General features: G+C 43.3%; 1 protein-coding gene across 1 annotated transcript in view; it reads right to left on the bottom strand.

The window, feature by feature from the left end:
* The window catches only part of PLB1 (phospholipase B1), a 38,891-nt gene extending 17,990 nt beyond the window's left edge, over window positions 1-20,901 (bottom strand). Inside the window, exons 1-3 of the mRNA XM_069638331.1 lie at window positions 20,765-20,901; window positions 15,718-15,799; window positions 1,256-1,360 (exon numbers count right to left, since the gene is read on the bottom strand). Coding sequence (XP_069494432.1) covers window positions 1,256-1,360; window positions 15,718-15,799; window positions 20,765-20,901 — 324 coding nt within the window. The remainder of the gene's footprint in view (window positions 1-1,255; window positions 1,361-15,717; window positions 15,800-20,764) is intronic.
* Between the last annotated feature and the right edge of the window lie 306 nt (window positions 20,902-21,207).

Here is a 21,207-nt window from a genome sequence, read left to right as displayed (position 1 = left end):
CTGTCTTGTATGGGCCTCCCCAACACACCGACTGTGTTGATTTCACTGACGCTACTTTGTTCTTAGAGCCAAGGACAGTACCACAACAGCTGGTGATTCTCCCCGCCTTGATTATTGACACAGGAGGGCAGCGGGTATCTCCACACACAATGCAGGATTCTTCAGCCTGATTGCTTGGTCTTACGCTTTCTATACTCGAGGTCTGGAAAGTAATAATTTCTTTCCGAAAAGTTCAAGGGAACTTTCCTCCTTGCGATCCCCTTCTGTTTTGCTGTCTATCCTCTCTTGTTCAGCTGCAGTCTCGAAAATGCTGTTTCCTCGTGTGCTTTGCTCAGAGTGTGCTCTCATGCTCCGCCTTTTATCCATGTGGGGAAGCTTAATGGAAGTCAGGTGTGTGTGATGGTCAGTAATTGCATGACCCCGCCTGAACATTGCATTGGGACACGTCAGGTATACTTCTCGGGTACTGTCTGTGAGAAAGTGTTTGTGTTGTAAAAGGGGGTGGGGGTAGAGTTCCTAATATTCTACCTGGTAGGATGGGGTAAAGATGTTACAGGGAAGGGGATACCACGTCTCTCCATCCGGTGTCCCACTCCCACTCCCCAAAGACTCCTCAGCCAGGTGATCCTCCCGCACTGGTCCATCCCCAGGAACTGGATCCAAAAGCGATGGCTGTGTCCTGGTCACCTGGATGACAGATCCCCGGGGACTAGTGAGTGAGACACCTTCTGGTTTCTCACACACTCAGGATACCTACCATGGGGAAAACAAGCCTAGGCTTTACAAACATCTAGCTTTATAGTAGTGCTATGCAGAGGTTCTTTCGGCTGATTGCTGTTTCGCACACCTGCAACGTACAGTCCCTTGTGTATGATTGAATTGTCTTGACAACACCCAATTAAACAACAATGTTATTATGTTTCTGGTCTTATCCTGTCAATTGTGATGACATGCTGCCTTACATCTATTAAAAAATAAAATAAAAATGGTTAAAAAGAAAAAGAAAAATAAGCTAGGGATTTTTCATAGAGGATAAAATAAAAAGAAATAGAAATGTTGTGGGGAGACTCCATTAAACAAGAGACAGATGTATGTACAGGAATGGTGAGTGACCGTGCTCCCCAAATTCTCCCTCAACCTATCTCCTCTCCCCACCATCTGTACCCATCTCTTTAACCTGCATAGGGCTTCTGCAAGCACCACCACCACCACCCCCCGGTTCTCTATAATAAACATAAGGCTCTGTAACACTTACTGTGAGTTTAGGAGGTTCGATGTGTTTTAAGAATGGCTGTAGAACCACAGCAAAGTCATCCGTAGTATTGTACCTGCCAGAGGACATAAGTTCCTCCAGCCTTTTCTGTGGAGGAGACAAACAAAACAAACATTGCAGGCTGGTCTAAACATCTCAAAGTCTGTTTTTAATAGAAGCAATGGAAACTTTCATGAAGATGAGAGAACAAACAAAAAATGTAACACTTAGGTTTTCTAGGACAGACACAAATGTTGCAGCAGACGGCAAATGAGTGGTATAACATACGGTATACAGATCTCACCAAAGTGGCGATGCATATTTGAGCACATAACATATGTGCATCATAAGGCACTGCTGGCCAGAAAGATGCAGAAGTAATAATGCATACAGAGGGGTAAATAAATTGTTGCCTACTCCCCAAAACAACTGAGTCCATCTAATGAAGATGGATATGATCTATTTGGGTTTCAACTCAGTCAAAGAACTTAATCAATTGACGTATCAGAAGTTTGGTACATCTTTCATCTTCTTTATAAAAACACACAACTCAACTGTTTGGAAAACAAGATTGCAAAGATCTACGCATTCCTATCTATGATTCAGACTGAGTACCACTGGCATATAGAGTAAGCCTCAACTTGTAAATGCTGTTTGTCGAGCATTGTATCCTAAGTAGAGTTAACTGGAAACCAGAGAAGATTTACCAACTCCATCTACTCACAAACAATTAATGCTGGATGTGCAAACAACACAGAGCAAATCTGGCACACTTGCTTTTGAAAGGCTAACACTTAAGTGACGGGTGATGTCATCTGGAAATTAGACTCTAATTAATAATAGGAGTGTAACTCAAACTATGTACCTGTGACGATTCACAGGCTCTCGTCACTTCTCCCCAGAGGGGAGCCCTCCCCTTTGAGACTAAGGAGGTGAGGATGTTATCCAATAGTCCCCCTAGGGGTGGTAAAAAGTGGGAGGATGTCATAGGTAGAGACTTCCCTCAGGGACGTAATTTTAACAAAATGCCAGGGCTAGCGGAAGTGACATCACATGACCCTTGACCTCTGATAATATCACAAGAAGTGATGCCATTTGACCACACCCGGAAGTGACATCATGGGAAGGGATGACAAATGACCTTTCAACCCTTGACAAAATAGAAAGTGGCATCACATAGCATTGTTCCCGAGTACAGTACGCAAAATATGATTGCAATATCACTATAATGTGACATACATTTCACACAAGAATGGATCATCATATGTATGGTTAATATCAGTGTGTATAGGTCTATATCATCAAATTACTGTGAATGCAAGCAGACGTCAAGGACAAATGATAATTGTGTTTTTATATAGCACTTAACCGCTTAATATATAACATATATACATATAATATCACCCAACCTGTGTTGGTACTCCTTTATCAACCTCGGAAGGATTAAAGGCTGAGTTGAGGTGTTTACGAACAGACTAAATCAGTGACTCACCCCCTGAAGTGTGACTGAAATAAACTTTTAATGAGTGTAGCAATTATTGTATAGAATTCCAGAATGACAAATTATTTGTTATTCCTGTTCTTTCTTATTTAGGGTCACTGCTCAAAGTGTTAAACTTGTGGAACCCCCTCTTTTTTTGTAAGACACCTGAACAAGAAATCCATCCACCCCAGAAACAAATAGCCAGATGGTGCTGGCCACAGCCCAGGAGCTTACACCTAAAGAAAAGAAAATATATATTTTTTCTTTATTAGGGGTAACAAGGGAGACCACAAGGGTAGCAAGGGAGAACTCAGGGGTCACAATTAGGACCCCTGGTGATCCCCAAATGATGTCCATGACTCACTTCCCTTGTGGGGATAAGGATTCCCATCCCGTGAAAGATCTCCCTAAGCCCTTGTCCCCAGAAACCACGGGCCTATTAACTAATTCCTCCTCCCGAACTGAATGCACTTATTTGTCCTCCCAACCTGAAACCACTATTGTCTGTTATTGTGAAGTCTCTACTATTACATCTATGAAGTCAGATACAATTGAACCAAAGAAACATACATAACACCCATAGAGGGGATTATTGAAGAACTGGAACGAGGTGGTCACTGGGAGGCATGAAGATAACTTCAGAGGATTGCTTAACCAACCATGTTGCTATGGTGTGGCGGGCTGAGCCGTATAAAGTAAAGACAGAGAAAGGACAAGACGTTCGGGAGCAGGAAGAGCAGCAAGGGAAGCTTGCGTCCATCCAGCTGTGGCATGGCCTCTTGGAGATGGACTGTGTAGTCCATAACACACGCTAAGATTGCTGCAGCAACCGCTCTGTGGAGCCACACAGACCTGCAAGGAAGATAGCAGGAAGATAGGCTGAACAAGTATAGTGGCAACAGCGACCTGAGACCCTGGGAAGAACCGGCCACACTCCCCAATAAAGATACAGGTAAAGGGAGTTGAAGGAAAGCCGGGTGGGGTCCAGGTAGCCCAAAGAGTCAAGTATTCCTCCTGAGTGAACTCCCTCATTATAGTAGTGATACCCAAAGAACCAAGAGTCAAATATTCTTTGGGAGCGATCTCCCTCATCACAATAGTGATATCCAAAGAACCAAGAGACAAGTATTGCTTGGAAGTTAACTCCCTAATCATAGTAGTCAGATACAAAGCTTCAAGAATCAAGTATTCTTTGGAAGTGATCTCCCTCATCAACGTATTTATACACAGAACTTCAATAGTCAAGTATTCCCCAGGAGTAATCTCCCTCATCACAGTAGTGATACTCTGAAACCCAAGATCCAAGTATTCCTTGGGAGCAGTTTCCCTCATCTCAGTGGTGACACAAGAAACAAATCTTAAGAGTGCCGCGGGAGTGAACTCCCTCGTCCCAGTGGGAAACCCAGCATATGCAAAAGATACCAGAAGAACCCAGGACTGTCAGGGAGTAACTTCCCCAATAGTCGAGATATAAAAAGTCCTGACAGAGCACCAGCAATTAGAAGAAGAGTTCATAAAGTCTTAACTTTGTTGTTCATAAATCCCTGGGAGGAATTAAAGAGACTCCTAAATACTTGTCCAAAGGGCTATCAAGGAATAGTCTCCAGGTCTCTTCCAAATAGACCAGGAGAAGAGAGTCATTTTCCTGGTCTAAGCAAAATTGGTAAACCAGAACATATCGCAGAGGCCATTTTTACGTCAACAAAATATTGGATTGTTTCACCAGGAAATATAACAACGTGGACCAGTGAATTTAGGATGACCATATTCTCTTGTTATCTTCTTTGTTCCATGAATTCTTTTTTATTCCGAAATACAAAAAAAACAATATATTTAATCTGAATATACACACATACAAAAAGTTGTACATTGGTTATCTGGCTCACAACCATTTATCCCACCATACATTCATACTCACACTTGCATACCAGAACTCTATCTTAAATTCTCAAACGGGTGATAGCACCTACATCACTTTCTACAACAATTGATTACCACAATGTTTTTAACCCTTCCTTCAATACAGAATCTTGAACATCAGATAAAATAAAGAAAAGACATTTGAGAACAGAGAGCGGGGAGATGCCCTCCATGGAATTGATGAACTGAATGGATACACCTTATGCTGAGAAAAAAAACTATAAGCCCATAGAAGAAATCTAGCAGGACCGGAGATCTTGCTACCCATTGTGCAACTGAGAACCTAAGTACATGAATATATCCATACATGAGAGACTCTGAAGGATTTAGTCCACAACATTTGCACCCCCTCCGACAACTAGAAGCGGAGATGGTGGCTCACCCCAGCCTATTAGAAGCAAGACCTAACGAGTACTTTGCTTTGTGTCCTGATGAAGGTTGACGCAACAAAGGGGCAAGATTGGTAGTGCCCGTCCTAGACAACCAAAACACGTGTCGACCCATAGAACTGTTTGTGACATTGATATACAGACAATTACACCTGTATTGAAGAAAGGGTTCAAAAAACATTGTGGTAATCAATTGTTGTAGAAGGTGATGTAGGTGCTATCACCCGTATGACAAGTTAAAATAGAGTTCTGGTATGCAGGTGTGAGTATGAATGTATGATGGGATATAGGGTTGTGAGCCAGGTAACCATTGTATAACTATTATTGTATGTGTATATATTCAGATTAAATATATTGTATTTTTGTATAAAAGAAATGTTCATGGAACAAAGAAGATAACAAGGGAATATTGTCATCCTCAATGCACTGGTCCACGTTGTTATATTTTCTGTATCTTTACCTGAAGCACAGAGGGATATATTTCAGGAAACCCCTATATGTTTTGAATTTGTTTCACCAAGAGAAAGGAGCCACTGTCCTGGTGACTTGTATAATAAGCACACTGGACTCCTTTTTTCTTACATTGTTAGTGGTATGGATATAGTAGTATGTTTGGATATAGTATGGTATTTTGGTTTCCTTTGACTTACATCCTGACAAGCACCCAAATTATCCTTGTTGTGGTAAGGAAAAGCTCTCTAGGATTAGGGAGAGGCAGGTTTTCCTTCTTATTTGGAATAAAAGTCTCTAGCCAAAATGATACCATCTTGTTAACCTCCAACTACATCACATCACAGTACCCTAGCAGCTCTATTCAGTGACCTTTTTCATACAATGATCTATCCTGTCATGGAAAGGCATGGTTGACCAAATTCTGATGATTAAACTAAAACATAATATAGTCCTAAGGAACTGGAAAGTGTCTTGCTGCTGGAAAATAGAGGATAGGGTGGTTGTTAGTTTGAGCTGGGCTGGATGGAGAGATATCATGCCCTCTAAGGGAAGCTAAAAGTAATTCCATGAAATTAAGGATCAATTCCTTGATCTCTATAAATCTCTATTTTGATGAAGTGAGATGTAACAAGCAAGGTGATGGGCAAGTTAGGTGATGCTGGTTGTCAGCTTGCACCACCCACTCAATGATATAGGGCCTGGAGAAGGTATATGGGCATCCCCCAGTCTCTGCCAACTCTAGTTAGGTGCTACCAGGTAGGTTAGGTGCAGCCCTGACTCTCCTTAGTGTTCGGAGTTCCTTTCATCAGCTTAGTTTAAGACCCCTCTCAGAGACAAGAGGCCCAAGGTAGGTTAGGTGCAGGCCCAGATCCTTATAGCAAAGATTTAGACCCTATCATTGTGCCAGCAACTCATAATTGGCTAACATTAGGAACAAAGAGGACTGAGCTTTGTGCATTTAGGATATCTCATCACTTCTATGATGGTGATACCCGCTTTTTCTTTCTTTCTCATCTCTAATGTTCTCTACCCAGGATAATCTGTCTTCTTGTCTCTGAACTATAAAATCCTGGATGATGGATCATTTTTTGGTCTTGAATTCTGCTAAGACAGAAGGCTTCTTTTTTCTGGCTATAACTACCCCTACCCCCTCTCTTCTTGCTTCTATCTCTTTTCCTCTGTCTTTACTGCCTATGTTTAATACTGCTCGTAATCTTGGTCCTTATTTTGATTCTGATCGCTCCTTTTCCTATCACATTTCTCTACTTTTGCGTTCTTGTCGTTTTCATCATTTTAATATCACCAAGGCAAGGCCCTTTCTTACATTTTAGACAACTAAACTATTGAAATCTTGTCTTATTTTTTTGTGTCTGTTCTATTGCTCTTCTACTCTTTTTAGACTCCCTCTATCACGTTTGGCTCCTCTTAAATCTACTTTTAACTTCTGTTCCTTATGCTTGCTTTTGCCTTGTGATTCTATTTCTTCCTTGTCGCTTTAACCTGGCTGATAATCCTTTCATTCTCATCTTAAATTCAATTTTCTCTGGATGTTTTTTATATCCTGTTATGGTCTTGCTCCTCCGTATCTCTCATCTCCAGTCTCCTTTTATCTTCCCTAGTCCTCCTTGAGCTCTCAATCTCTGTCACGTGTCTGTCCCTTGCCCCTTGTGCTCAGTCTCGTTTTCGTTCCCTTTCTCTATTGTCTCCTTTGCATTGGAACACCCTTCCTCTTTCTCCTTCTCGGTTGCTTCTTATTCTATCTTCCATTTTGCTCCTAAGAATGATCTCCTCCAGTCTTACCTTCTGTTGTTGTTTTACATTTTTTTTACTGTAAGTGATTCTGTACAGCGCTTTGGTGTAAAGCACTTTATAAATTCACACTAAAATACAAATATAAAATACAAACGACTTTGTCTAAACTATAATTTGGATTGGTGGATACTTCAACCCCCAAAAGTATGCTCCCACAGAGGCCTGCAACGTGCATACTGGAAACACCAGTTGGTTTAGCAGAGACACCTCTCATGTACCCCATCTCGCCAGTTGTTCAGGAGCTGAAGAAATGTGCTCCCACAAAGCTTTAGTAGGATTTTGAAAGCATCATTGTGTTCATCTCCTGTGTCCCGTAGCACGAGATTGCGCTGGACACCCCCAACCCTGAACGGCATCAGAACAAATCCAAGATTGCGGCCACCCCTTTTGAATCCTGAACCCATGGAACTGCGCTAATGTGAGCAAGTCAAACAGAAGAAGCCGGGGGTTTGATAGTGTCACAATTCCGAGCCGCCATGCCTTCTGAACCCAATGGCTGCTTTTTTGCTGTTGGCGCCTCCCCTGGCATCTGTGGAAGAGGACTGCTAATCACAGGCACACACGCACCGCTATGATGCATTGCCATCTCACATGACATGACGCTTTGAGGATGCATGCATTGCTTGTCCCGTGAAGACGGGGCTACCACCCTTTCTGAGTTTATCTGGAGCTGCAGGAGAGAACACAGTGCTCAAGAAACTCTCTGTGAGTGCCCAGTGAGCCGGTTCGTTCTTCCTGTTCCTGTGTCTCTTTCTGGCCTGATTTTCCGTGTACCAAACATCTGCCTGCTTTGGGTAAGTACTGCCTTTCCCTCCTGACCTGCTTTACTGTGTTCACTGCCTGCCTTCAGACTGTTTTGTCTAAACCCTTCAGAATCTCCTCTGTGTAACGTATCACTGCCTACTGTCAGGAAGGCATGGTATCAAGAATCGACAGACACAAGTGATCACAGTTCAAGGGTGTTTATTAAACTGTATATGCGTGGTGGAAAATGCCTAATCTAAACCAAAATCTAAGATGGGTGCAAACTATGACCATCAAATAATAATAAGCCAGTCCTAGTGGCGTCCTGTCAAATAAAAAGGCCTATACTAAGAAAAACCTATTGCCAATCCTTACACTAAATACAAAAGAGTGTGAGATAGGTTTTCACAAGAAAGAAAGAGGTGTCAAATGATACATCAGGATGCAGTAGTCGGGGTCTCCCTTCCCCATGTTTTGAGCACTGGGCAAGATGGGACTTTGAGCACAGCACACTCTCGAATGTTCCCAGCACGTTCTCAGCTATCGGGGGCCTCCATGGCTAAGTCTTTTTTCTATCAAAAAGTCTCTTGCCTCTGAGGGCCTGCAGTGTTCAAGAATGATAAACAAATGTTAGTTTCCAATCATACTTTGGTGATGCTCCAAAATGATAAACAAAAGGTCCTTTCCAATCATACTTGGGGTGGTGCTTCTCCACCCCTGTGTCCTCCTCTGCCTGGTGCAGACCCTTTCCTTTCTCATGATAATTTAGGGTGCTGTTCCATCACCCCTGGGTCCCCCTCTTCCGGTGCAGACCCCTCTCGAATCTCAACCTCCCTCCGTCGGGTTCGCTATGGCTTTTTATTCCATGTGTCACTTCTGGTATCAATAGTTTCAACAATTTGGGGGATTAACCTGAGTCTCTCGAGTGCACACCCACATGGTGTCGGACCCCTTTGCAGCTGGTTGTCCCTTTATGTTTAGAGTTCTTTGAACTTCCCTTAAGTTGCTACTTTGCGACTTTTGTTCAACACAGTTCAGTTTCTTATCGGCTCGCCCCTCGACTCACCGGCTGTGATGAACTGCTTGGTTCTTCTTGTATTTGGAGTCAGGGATGGTACCAAGTAGCTGGCATCTCTCACTGTCCTGCTTCTCAGCATAGGCATGCTCCGTGTACCATTGGCATCTGCTGCAACACACGCTGGCTATTCTTCTCAGTCTTACAATTCCATGCAGGGAGGTTTTGCGGGCCTGGTTTGGAAAGGACAAGGTCACTTCTCTCCCCTTCAGTTCTTGACGTTTTTCTCCTCCTCTTGAATTGCCTATTGGGATAGCTGTCTCGTTGTGTGCCTCGCCTTGCTCGAATTGTGCTCTTGTGCTCCACCTTTTATCCCTGTGGGGAAGGGAAAGGGCTGTCAGGTGTGTGTGTGATTCTGGTCAATTGCCTGAACTTGCCTGACCCTCGCGTTGGGACATGTCAGCTAAACAGCTTTGGTGTTAGTCAATTGTCTGTCTTGGTATGCAAAAGTGTTTGTGTCGGGAAAGGGGAGAGGTAGAGTTTCTAATTATTCTGCGTGGTAGGATGGGGAAGGGGTGTTTTCGGAAGGATATGTTTGGTAGGGTTTGTGAAATGAATGGGGGATGGTGGTTTGTCAAAGCAGATTGTGAGTTCAGAAAATGATAATTATAGGGACGTGGAATAGAATGATTGGGAGTAGTCAGTATGTAACAGAAAGACATGGATCCTTGGAGATGTAGTTTCCCATAGCACTGGGGTTTGTGTTCTTAAACGGTTTACCATAGGTGGATGGTTTGTTGGCTTTGGATAAGGGAGATTCATTGGGTGGAAGGGGGGTATTTCTGGAGCACCCTACAAAAGCTTCATGGACTTCATCCTCCTCACTTCTTCCCCTGTATCTGCGTCTCCCCTGGGTTATTTCCCAAAGCACAACCCCAGGCTCCCCTACCCAGGTGATCTTTCCTCGCTCGTCTGCCTTTAGGGTTGGGATAAGAGAGGGCCAGTTCTTCCCTGGCCACCTGAATGAGCGATTCCCAGGATCTGATTTGGAGAATACCCTCAGGTTTCTCACACTACCTTGGATTATTCTGTACTTTGTGGCTCTGCCCGCTCTTTGGATCTTGGTAGTTTATTCCTTGTGGATTATTCTATTTTTGTTTCCTTGCCTATTTTTGTTCCCTGCCTTTTGGACTTTGGAACTTTTGTTGGAATATTTTCTAGACTTCCTGGACCTGGTTATTTTTCTCTCTGTACTACTCCCTTAGTGTCTGCCTTCCGTTCTGGAGCCCCCTTGCATTTTCTTTTGGTCCTCGCACCGTCAGTAGGGTCACTCTCTTCCTCCTTCCCAGACTGACACTATTCTTCTTCGTATCCTGTTGTTGTATTTTTTCCAGGTACTTAAACTCATTGAAGGGTGGGGGCTGGATCTGCGGGAAAATTGTTCACCGCCCTGATCATACTTCTTATTTGTCACTTCTAGTTCCTGATGGCACCTTTCTTTCACTTGTCTGCTCCTTGGGTGGATGACTCTGGGTCTTTTTCAACTTAGCGTGACCCATTTGGGGAACGGACAGGAATCGTCCATGGACGCCAGTTCCTTGACACCAGACGTGACAGATAGTCGTTACATGATCCAGCCAATCCTCATTCCCTTTGCAATTAGCAGACAGGAATTGCGACTATAGGGCCTCATCACAAGTTGGGCTGTATCCTGGCAGTAAATCTGCTGGGACACCACCCAACGCAAATGGCGTTGCCGCAACTTGGTTTGGGGCTATTAGCGCCAGATCCCGAGTTGTGGCAAGGCTGTAAATCCTCATTTATATAAGAGTCCATAGGACTCTATGGGGCATTTTCGGCGCATTTAATGCAGCACAAATTGCGCTGTGGTAAATGCACTGAAAATGGGCGGAAGGTTCGCAGATTTACTTCCAGCTAGAAGCTGGAGGTGAATCTCCAACTTAAAGCCCAAACTCGGGATTTGGCAGAACAGTAATGCAGAGGTAACGCTATTACAGCCGCATTGTTACTGCTCCGCCCAACCTGTGATGTAGCTACCTTGCTCCTCATATGGACATGTTACATACTAGTTCTGACATTTACATGTCCAGGAACAAGAGTGTTGCTCTGTGACTGATTTTCAAGATGCAGCATGTTTGTGTCATTTGTGTATTTTAACTTATAGATTTAGAAATCCACTATTTGAAAAATGTTGTAATGTGTTTATCTTCATTGTACCTCTCACTGGGATTGTTTTAATGTATTCTTCTTTCTTTGATATATTAAGCTATGTTTACTCTTCACCTGCACATGCTCACTTCTATTGTGTATCTTTTTTTACAGCAAACTTACTGTTAGCCAATGCAATTTATAGCTTGTTGATTCTGTCATGACTTGTATGAGAAGTTGAATTATCGATAACACAAAAATCTACAGTTATGTTTCATTTTTGGGAAATTTTTCCAGGCTTCACAATCGCAAAACTATCATAGTATTCTGAGAATTCCTTTTTCATATCTGTAAGTGTGAATAATATGCATTAAACTGACATGGGCAGCATTTCTGGTATTTATTTGTATAGTTTAAGTGTTTGGGCCAAAGCGCTGTACAGATAGACAGCAGTAAAGTGACATGACGGGCAATCAACATAAGACAATATTTTAGGATACGGAATAAAAGCATTACTTTAAGATTAAAACCAGTTGCGAAAGGTGGCTAGAGTAAGGGCTAAGTGCACACGTAATGGAATGACTTTCCAGAGTTTTAGAGCAAGAAAAGAAAAGGAACAGAAACAAAAAGGTGTTCACAGGTGTGAGAAACCTAAGGGTATTCCCCCAGGTAGAGCCCAGGAATCCCTTATTCAGGTGGCCAGGACACAGCCATTGCTTTTGGATCCAGTTGCTTGGGGTGGAGCAGCGGGGGAGGATCACCTTGGTGAGGGAGACCAGGGTTATGCTTGGGAGGATATCCAAGGTGAGGCGTGGTACTGTACCGGGGAGGAAAAATGAGAACGAAATCCCTGAGGCCTTCGTAGGTTACAATACATCTGCCTCCTCCCTCCCATTAGTCTTTCCGGCCCAGATCCCACAACCCCTCCATATGTAATTAATCCTCTAAGGTCCTTAAATCCGGCTATGCCCAAAAAATAACTCCCAGAATCCTTGTCTCACCAGTCTCCATTTGAAAACTCCCCATCTTTCTTCTTCCAGTTCCACTGATTATTATTTTCCACACTCCAAACCTGATTAGACAAAGTACTACTGTTTCCACAACTCCCCTGTTTATTTCACGATCCCCACAAACCCTACCAATTCCGTCCCTCTGATTGTAATTTTCCGAACACTCAACCCACTATGACAGAACACTACTGTTCCCACAATCCCCTCTCTTCTGTTCTCCAGTCCGGTCATTCTCGTCTATTTCACAACACTTCCCTGTCCCGTCCCGTAGGATACTCTGACATTCCACCCTCCCACCCCCCATTTTTCCGACACAAACACTTTTGTGAACTGTGATCAAAACTGGACTAATGTTAAACCTGTTTACATGACATGTCCCAACCCAAGGGTCAGGCAAAGCCAGGCAATTAACTTAAATCACACACACCTGACGACCCTTCCTTTTCCCCACAGAGATAAAAGGTGGAGTAAGAGAGCGCATTATGAGCAAGACGAGCATGCCAGACCGCAGGATGGCACAGTTACGCAGGTGCGGTAGTTCAAGAGAAAGAGAAAGGCGGCAGGAACCGAGAGGGTGATGGGGTGAGAAGTGACTTTGCTCTTTTCTTCCTAGGCCAGCAGAACTTTTGTGGAAGAGAGCCTAAGACTGTGAAAAATAGCACGAGTGTCTTGCAGCAGAGTCAAAGGTACACGGGACAAGCTCATGTCGATAAGCAGAACCGAGGGAACTTCCCACACACCTGGTACCGGCCTTGACTACAGGAAAGCCAAAAGCCAAGTGGTTCATCATACCGGGTGAGTCGAGGAGAGAATCGATCAGAACTGGGCTGTGTTGAATTGAAGCGCAAAGTGACAAGTTTGAACCAAGTTTATTGAACTGTGTGAAGAACTGTAATAAGAACTGTAAAAAGTGTTAAAGGGGAGACCAGCTGCAGAGGGAAAACTGGCACCACGTGGGTGATAATTCAAGAGACTCTGGTCGATCCCCATCTGAGCGAAACTATTGGTACCAGAAGGCTGTCGGAGAGTCGCGAAAAGAGGTCAAAGTGGCCATACAGGAGGTCTAGTAAAATCCCCTTACAATCAAAATACTTTGAACTATAAACAGTATGAAAGCAAGGGAAGTGAATCCTGCAAATTCAAGCAAATGCGAAGTTGGTAAGGATCCGAGCCCGACAGAGGGAGATTCAGGGGTGAAGCTTTCACCCAAAGGTTCATTGAAAAAGAACTGTCATATAATTTGTGGAATGAGATATGTAAGAAGGGTCAGCGCCCAGAAGAGGGGGACCCAGGGTGAAACTAGCACCCTACATGAAACTGTGGTAAACGAGTGAGAAGGGTCAGTGCCCAGAAGAGGGGGACCCAGGGGTGAACCCATCACTCAGTGAACATTGGAATCAAACTTTCATTTGTTAAAGGAACTTTATTTTGGATCCAAAAAGGCCCTTGAAAGCGAGAAATCGTAGCTACCCGTGATCTTGATATCATTAAAGAACTTTCTAGGGATTTGCACATAGAAGAGGGGAATCCCGAGGTGAAAGTCGTCGCCCAAAAAGCCCATGGAAAAGAGACTGTGTATTTGTTTTGTTAGTTGAATACGTCAGATCTTCGAAGGCAAGAGACTTTCAAGAAAGCAAGACTTAGCCATCGATGGTCCTGACAGCTACCATCTTACCCCATGTCCAAAACACAGGAAAGGGAGACCTAGGCTACCACATCCTGACATATCATTTGAGAACACTTCTTTCTTTTCTTGAGAATTATCCCACACCCTTTTTTGTATTAATTGTAAGGTTTGGCAATGGTTTTTTTTTCGTATAGGCCCTTTTTTATTTGACACAACACCACCAGGACTGCCTTATTTTTCGTTTGTTGGTCAATGCTTGCTGCCATCTTAGTTTTAGGTTTAGAATAGGCATTTTTCTAACCTGCAAACAGCATTCATTGTTCAATAAACACTCTTGAATTGGGATCACTTGTGTCTGTCTTACTTGTTGCCACCATGAGTTCCTTACAGAGGGGACAAGAGAACATGACGAGAAAGCGATGATGATCGAAGAAAGCAATTACAACTATTGATGGGATTAAGATATTCAATCCACCAATACATCAGATGTGTTTTCACTCGAGTGCTCCATCATTTTGTCCTTCGATTTGTGGGAGTAGTTTCCTAAATTCAACACTTTTAATCATGCTTTAATGAAATGAACACATGTCTAAGTTCCTGTACAGCCATAACATGCATGTACAATGTCCGTTTGACATCACTTTTATGTTCTCCTTACAGCTTCTGAGGTTATAACCCGGCTACAGTGTGCCACTATCTGGCCTTCATGAGTGCTACACTACTTACCTGGGCTATTGGTGCCATTTCCTACATTCACATAAGAAGGTTGTCATTTAGCATCGGCAACAGGTCGAATTGATCTAGTTCCGACCTAATTTGACTAAACTATGAACAATTGTTTCTGCTCTATTTGATTGCACTAGCTAACTTTTCTGGCCTATGTCATCTAAATTGTTTTAAATGTATTTTATTTATTTTTTGTTTGCTTGTTAGGCGCTTATACAGTAAGTACATTTTGTTTCAAAGCACCCACAGAGCATCAGGGAGGGGGAAATGGGGACGAGACACATTAAATACATAGAGCTATTAAATACAGTGGAGGGCAATAAAGGACGAACATACTATGCCTTGTGAGTATTTAGAACGTGCAAGTGCGGAGGGGATGGGGCAGTAGGGGTAAGTGTCAAATACAATATTGTTCAAATTCATGTACAACTAGTAATTTGCCAATTCCAAACCTCATATTACATATGGTCACCCACTTCAGATTGTATTTCCATACATGATTCAAAAGCCCTGCCTTTGCATTAAGCACAGATTCCACTAGAATTTTAACGGCATGGTTCTTGCCTTCGCATGGATCATATTCAATGTTTCTCTGATGAATTATGCGGTATAGATCACGTATAATCATATCATTTGCCCAATACTAATTTTCCCAGAATCCTGATCTACTGCATACATTAAAGCCCTGTAAAGGGGCAATGCAAAGGTGGGTGCTTTGGCGATTGCAGAATCTTGCTCACTTAAGAGATAATAACCTACATTTTCCACAATTCTATTCCTCTCTATAGATTACAGACAAGCATGTACATAACATGCGTTGATGGCTAATCATATCTGTATGTTGGGAATTTTTCTCTAAGCACATGGATCAAACCTAATGTACACTTTTTTTATTTTGTAAGGTAGCGTTTTCTTGACAGACAGCCAAAGAACATTTATTGAGAAATAAACAATATTGTCCGCCTACTTAGGCTGCTGTGTTTTATATGACATGCCTTCATCAATGTATTTGAAGCAAGAGCCTTTTTCTCTCTATACGGAAGCATAACTATACCTCAATTTCCCTACTGATATACATTAAGTGTTTGCATCATTTTCTATCTGCCACCACTCTTACCTGGAACTGGATATTCTGATCTATTAGCTCTAATAGCTCAGAGGAATTATCCTTTGGTTTGACCAAACATGAGCAAAAAGACCTGTAAGGAAGCAGAGAAGGGAAAAGTTAGATTTCATCCATGACATGAAAAATGAAATGTTCTACATCCTCCCCTGCAACTGATACATGTATGCGTGGATGAGTCCATCCAATATGCCTAACATTCCATCTTTATTAGAAGATATTTAACCACCAGAGGCAGAATTTAAATGAAGTGTGACTGGTCTGCAGTAATCCCATTACTAATAATAAAAATAGTAATCAAGCCTACGTTAAATCCAAATGAAAGATATCCACCCCACTCCTATCATTTAAATGTGTGCCCTAGTATGTAGTCAGTTGAAATTTGTGCAGCAGATTATTCTGCAGAAAATACAGATTTCTTTTGTGCAAAGACTTTCAAAATTCGAAGAAGATTTTCGAAATCGCCTGCAGATTTTGAAATGTTTGGACAGTTCTAGCAGATTTCCCCTATGCAACTATGGAAGTTCAGATTCTGCAGAAGTGTGGAAAATATTTCTTTTGAATTTCAAGTTTTCCGTAGATTTCGACTGCCTCTACTTATATGTTGTCTATAAGCCAAAACCCCTTCTTTATTTTCGGTTACACCAATTTGAAACCAAAAGTGTCAATTTCTATAACTAAAAAATAGAATACTTTGAAAAATGTAATTATCGACTGAGATAAAATAAAAAACTGCCTTCCTTGAGTGAAGATTATTGATAAACTGCATGTAAACTACTTGAGCCATTAGGCTGCACTAAAATAGTGCAAGTTCTGTTTTTTCTTTTCTTGTTTCCTGTTCGGTTTCAGTTTCTTTCCTTTTATTATTCCTTGTCCGACAATCACAGTTTTTGATGAAGGTGCAGTATTCATTTAGGAAGTGTTATTTTCTTAAAATTGGTGCCCTGATTTCTTGTAGCACATTCTTCCCTAACTTGGAGGTGTTATCTCTCTTTTTTTTTCCTCAGACATAGACAAAGCAACAAGATCTGCAAAGTGCACTCACATGAGTTCATTCAAGCGTTATCAAATTTGGAATGGGCTGGGCTATTGTTTTACGATTACAATCCTGCAGTCAGCCCTACAGATAAGGGGTGTATCAGCAAATTTTACTCCCTAAAAATAGGCAAATACTCCCCAAAAATAAAAATAGGGAGTAAAATCATCCCAACAAAAAATGAAAGCGAGACACATATGACCTTGTGCCCCTGCTTTCACGCACACAGCTCCATGGATATGTTTGGGCGAGTAGTGCACAGTACCACAGGAAGAAACTGCTTTTGTTACTGCCTGATCAGAAGAAGTAAATATGTATCTCTTAATATGCATCCATAACTAGGTGCAAAGAAATGATTACAAAAACATTTCTGTTTCCCGGTTAAAACATATTTTTACTCGCTTATAAAATACACCCATTGGAAATTGTGCTTACATTTTACTTTCAAAAATAAGGAGTAAAATACTTCCACTTCAAAATGTTATCTGGAGAACTACCTGTAGTCAATATGCACATTTAATTATTCATGTGTATCCCAATTTTTTTATAACAAAATTGTACACATATTGATTGGTAACTATAACCAGCCCTGCAGATAAGTGGAAAACTACCCATGTTTACTCTCTAAAAAAAGGAAAATACTCCTAGCACAAAAAAGGGATAATAAAATGGGTACAACGGACACATAAGTGCCTACGCTCTCCACCCCGCCCACCCCCACCCCCAACACAGCTCTAAGGATATGTTTGGGTCAGTTAAACCAGCAGAGCAGTGCCACAGATGGAGCTCTACCATAATTACGCCTGATTTAAGGAGGAACTTTAAAGGAAAAAAGGCATCTTTGTATTTGGATGACTTACCAGATGGAAAGAAAGATATCATTTTTAAAGGTAAAATATATTTTTACTTGCCTAAAGAAATATACTCAGGAGCTCATTTTGCTCCTAAGGCTAATTTGCCGGCGGGGAGCCCTTATGTTTGCACTGCAATGTAAACCGCTCCCTGCTGCCAAATGTTCATCATTTGCATGCAAGTATGGAAAGTGGCGCTCGCAAACAAAATGAAACGCTACCTGGCATGATTAGTTTGCATGGCGGGGCACAAAAGTGCAAGGCAAAAGACAGCATACATGTGTACACTGCCTTTTGCCCTGCACTGTTGCACTCTGCCGTGCAAAATGAGAAACCGCTGCCTTCCATTACCTTTAATTGTGAACACTGCTTGCTATGCAAGCGGCACTCACAACTACAATTCAACACCGCCCGACATGCTTGCATGTCGGGCAGGGTTTAATTTCACTTATGAGCACTGCCTGCCATATGAGCATGGCAGGCAGCATGTACAGTGTATCCCTAAGGGCTAAGCCTACTAATGCATAAAGCAGGCGGACCCCATATGATATGGACCACTTACTCACGCATTAGCGGGGGACGCCTCCATTGCCCTTATACGGACACCGCCAGCATTAGCACCTGCATGAAAATCCATGCAGCGTAAATGCTGGAGCATTTGTATGTCAGAGAGGAAGGAGGTGGCGGACAGCCAAGTTGCAATCCGCCCCTCATCTCCGCCATACAAATGTTATGCTAACATTAGCATAAATAGGGCTATTGCAGGATACACTTGGCTTCCATTTTGTGTGCCCTGGAGACCATCTTTGGACTAGGCTTCACTCCGATAATACGAAAAGGCTTCTCTCCCCTTTGCAGCGCCGCAGCACAGCGTGCTCATAGCCCCCACCTTTTTCTCCCCTGTCTGAAAGCTTCACAAATCCCTTTCTCACGGATGTGCTGGGGATGAGTGAAACAAATAGTAAAATGTATCATCTCACTCTTTCTCTGTGATCACTGTCCTGTGTGTGAACCGGGCCGAACCATGCCTTGTAGCTCATCCATCTCCACAAACCTGCTCCTACTCCCGTGCCCCGCTGTTGGAAAATGACTGCCAATGTAACCCTGTGCCCTCCTAACGTATTCTCTTGAAGTACCAGAAGTGTGACCCTGCTATGCAGCCCACCCTAGAGTGCCCCCACGAAATCCAGACCTCTGTCGCAGTATATTGTGTCCTAAAGCTAACATATGTCATTATACCCCCACTCGCCATGATGTGCTAAGAACCACCCAGTCACCCAGGCAATCACTAAGGACAAGACCCCTAAACCCTGTACCGCATAAAAGTCTCAATGAAAGAAGATGTAATCATGAGAATGCAATTTATAGGTTTGCAAAGATTTACTCAAAGGTATATTAATGACCAACATTTATTATATGTCTAGTGGTAGTTTCTCATGCCAGCTTAGTTAGTATCAACTCTACCTTGCCATGACCTAACCTCACCCCTCCCGGACACCGGCATCTGGACCTCGTGACGCTCACCCTCCCGCCAACTTGGCAGCCTATCCAAAAGAAGCAGTGCCTACACAACTATATGTAACTTCGCTCCCCAACCAATCCTGTGGAAGTTGGGTTTTTGGTGCTGCTGAGTTGTTTGTTACGTGCTGTGGGGGGGCCCTTTGTGTTTGTTGGTGGAAGGTGTGGTGATTGTTGTGGTGGGGATCGGGGTGATGGGAGTGTGGCCGGTGGCTAGATGGTAGTGTTTTAGTTCGTGACCTGAGTCTCTCAAGTCTGTCCTTGCCCAAAATGGGAGTTATCTTGCTGGTAACTTCTGTGGAGACTGTGTGTTTGATGGTGATATTGGGGGGGGGGGTGTGGGATGGGCTTAGTATTGGTAGCGGCAAAGTTGATGGTAAGGGTGGTTTGTTCTAGTGTGTTGGGGAAGGGGAGTGGTGGGCAGGAAGGGTGTGGGGCAAGGGATGGGATAGTGATTCTCATGTTTGATGAATGATCCTCCTGAGCAGGGAGTGGCATGCTGCATTAAGCAAAAGGGAAACATAATGGATGAGAAGAGACTTAGCTTTGTTAAGAAGTCCAGGGCGGTGGGCAGAAGGCCGTACAGGTGGGATGTCTAGAGCAGTACAGTGTGAGTCGATTTCAAAGTAGTAGGTTAAATCAATAAATAAGCGATCAGTAAGTAAACCAGGGGTGCAGTGGGCTAGTAAAAGCATACGAGTGCAAATAGGCTAGCTCAACAGGATGGCATTAGGCAAGTACATATAGGTGCAGCAGGCCAGTACAGAAGCACAATTCAATTAAAGTGGGTTAGTTCAACAGGATGGCATCAGGCAAGTACATATAGGTGCAGTAGGCCAGTACAGGAGCACAGTTGCAGTGGGCGAGTTCAACAGGATGGCATTAGGCAAATACATCTAGGTGCAGTAGGTCAGTACAGGAGCTCAATTACCATGGGCTGGTTCAATAGGATGGCATTGGGCGACTACATCTAGATGCAGAAGGCCAGTACAGGAGCACAATTACCGTGGGCTAGTACAACAGGATGGCATTAGGCAAGTACAAATAGGTGCATTAGGCCAGTACAGGAGCACAGTTGCAGTGGGCTAGTTCAACAGGATAGCATTAGGCAGGCCTAGTTAGAGTGACTAGGGCTTGGTGGTAAGGGTAGTGGAATGGGCCCCTGGATAGGGTACAGTTGGTGTGAAACATGCGATGAACAATGAGGCAATACAGTATGAGTAGCAGTGTGTCAGAACATTGATGCAAGCAAGCCTATATACGGCTGGACAGGTGTTAAGAGGAGCACTGGGAGAGAAGGGCTGGTTGTGATAGCAGTATTGCAGATGGTGATAGGTCGATGCTGAAAGTAGAGATGAATGTGAGCAGTCAGCAAAACGGCAGCAACAAGCAGATTAGGCAGCAAACTTGAAAAGATAATGTGTGTCCTCCACGCAGATGGAGATCAATGTCATGACAATGAGTAGTTGGCGAACATGCGTAAGGAGCTTACGAGCTGTTCAAGATCCCGGGAAAGGTGCAGGATTTCAAGAGCACGTTTTGAGTGAGTTCTTGGGTGGAATGGGGAGGGTGTAAGGCAGGGATCCCGGCCTCAGGCAGATCTCAGGACAGGCTCTGGACAGATTTGGCACCTTACGGACGTTTTCTTGCAGGAGGTGGGCCGGCTCTCGCCTTCCGGCAGCGGATTGGTGCAGAAGTAGATGGGGCATCCAATCCGGTGCTGGAGGTGAAGAAGGTAGCTGCTGAGTTAGTAGTAGGGCGTCGGGCGGCCATTTTAGCCTAGTTCAAACCTCGTGGTGTGCAATGGGTGCTGTGAATACTCGGGCCAGCCAGGAGGTAAATCATCAAATGGAGCGCCAAAGCAGACAGCCAAATTGGTAGCTGTGTAAAACCATGTAAATTATGGTGAAATTTGCGCAGATGAAGGGCTTCAGCAGCTGATGGCCGCTGGGGAGAAGAAAAGCCAGCTGGCTTACCTCGATGCTGTGGAATCCTTCTGGGAGCAGGGGAGGAGCTCCTGTTCCTCCGCTGGGCTGATGATCACAGTAATGTAATACCCTATGCTAATGACGTCATTGA

The sequence above is a fragment of the Ambystoma mexicanum genome, chromosome 14 (assembly GCF_040938575.1).
Source record: "Ambystoma mexicanum isolate Mex_15411 chromosome 14, UKY_AmexF1_1, whole genome shotgun sequence".
NCBI classification, from domain to species: Eukaryota; Metazoa; Chordata; class Amphibia; order Caudata; family Ambystomatidae; genus Ambystoma; species Ambystoma mexicanum.
Note: the sequence above shows the minus strand (reverse complement) of the source record. Positions and strands in the feature narration are given on the sequence as shown.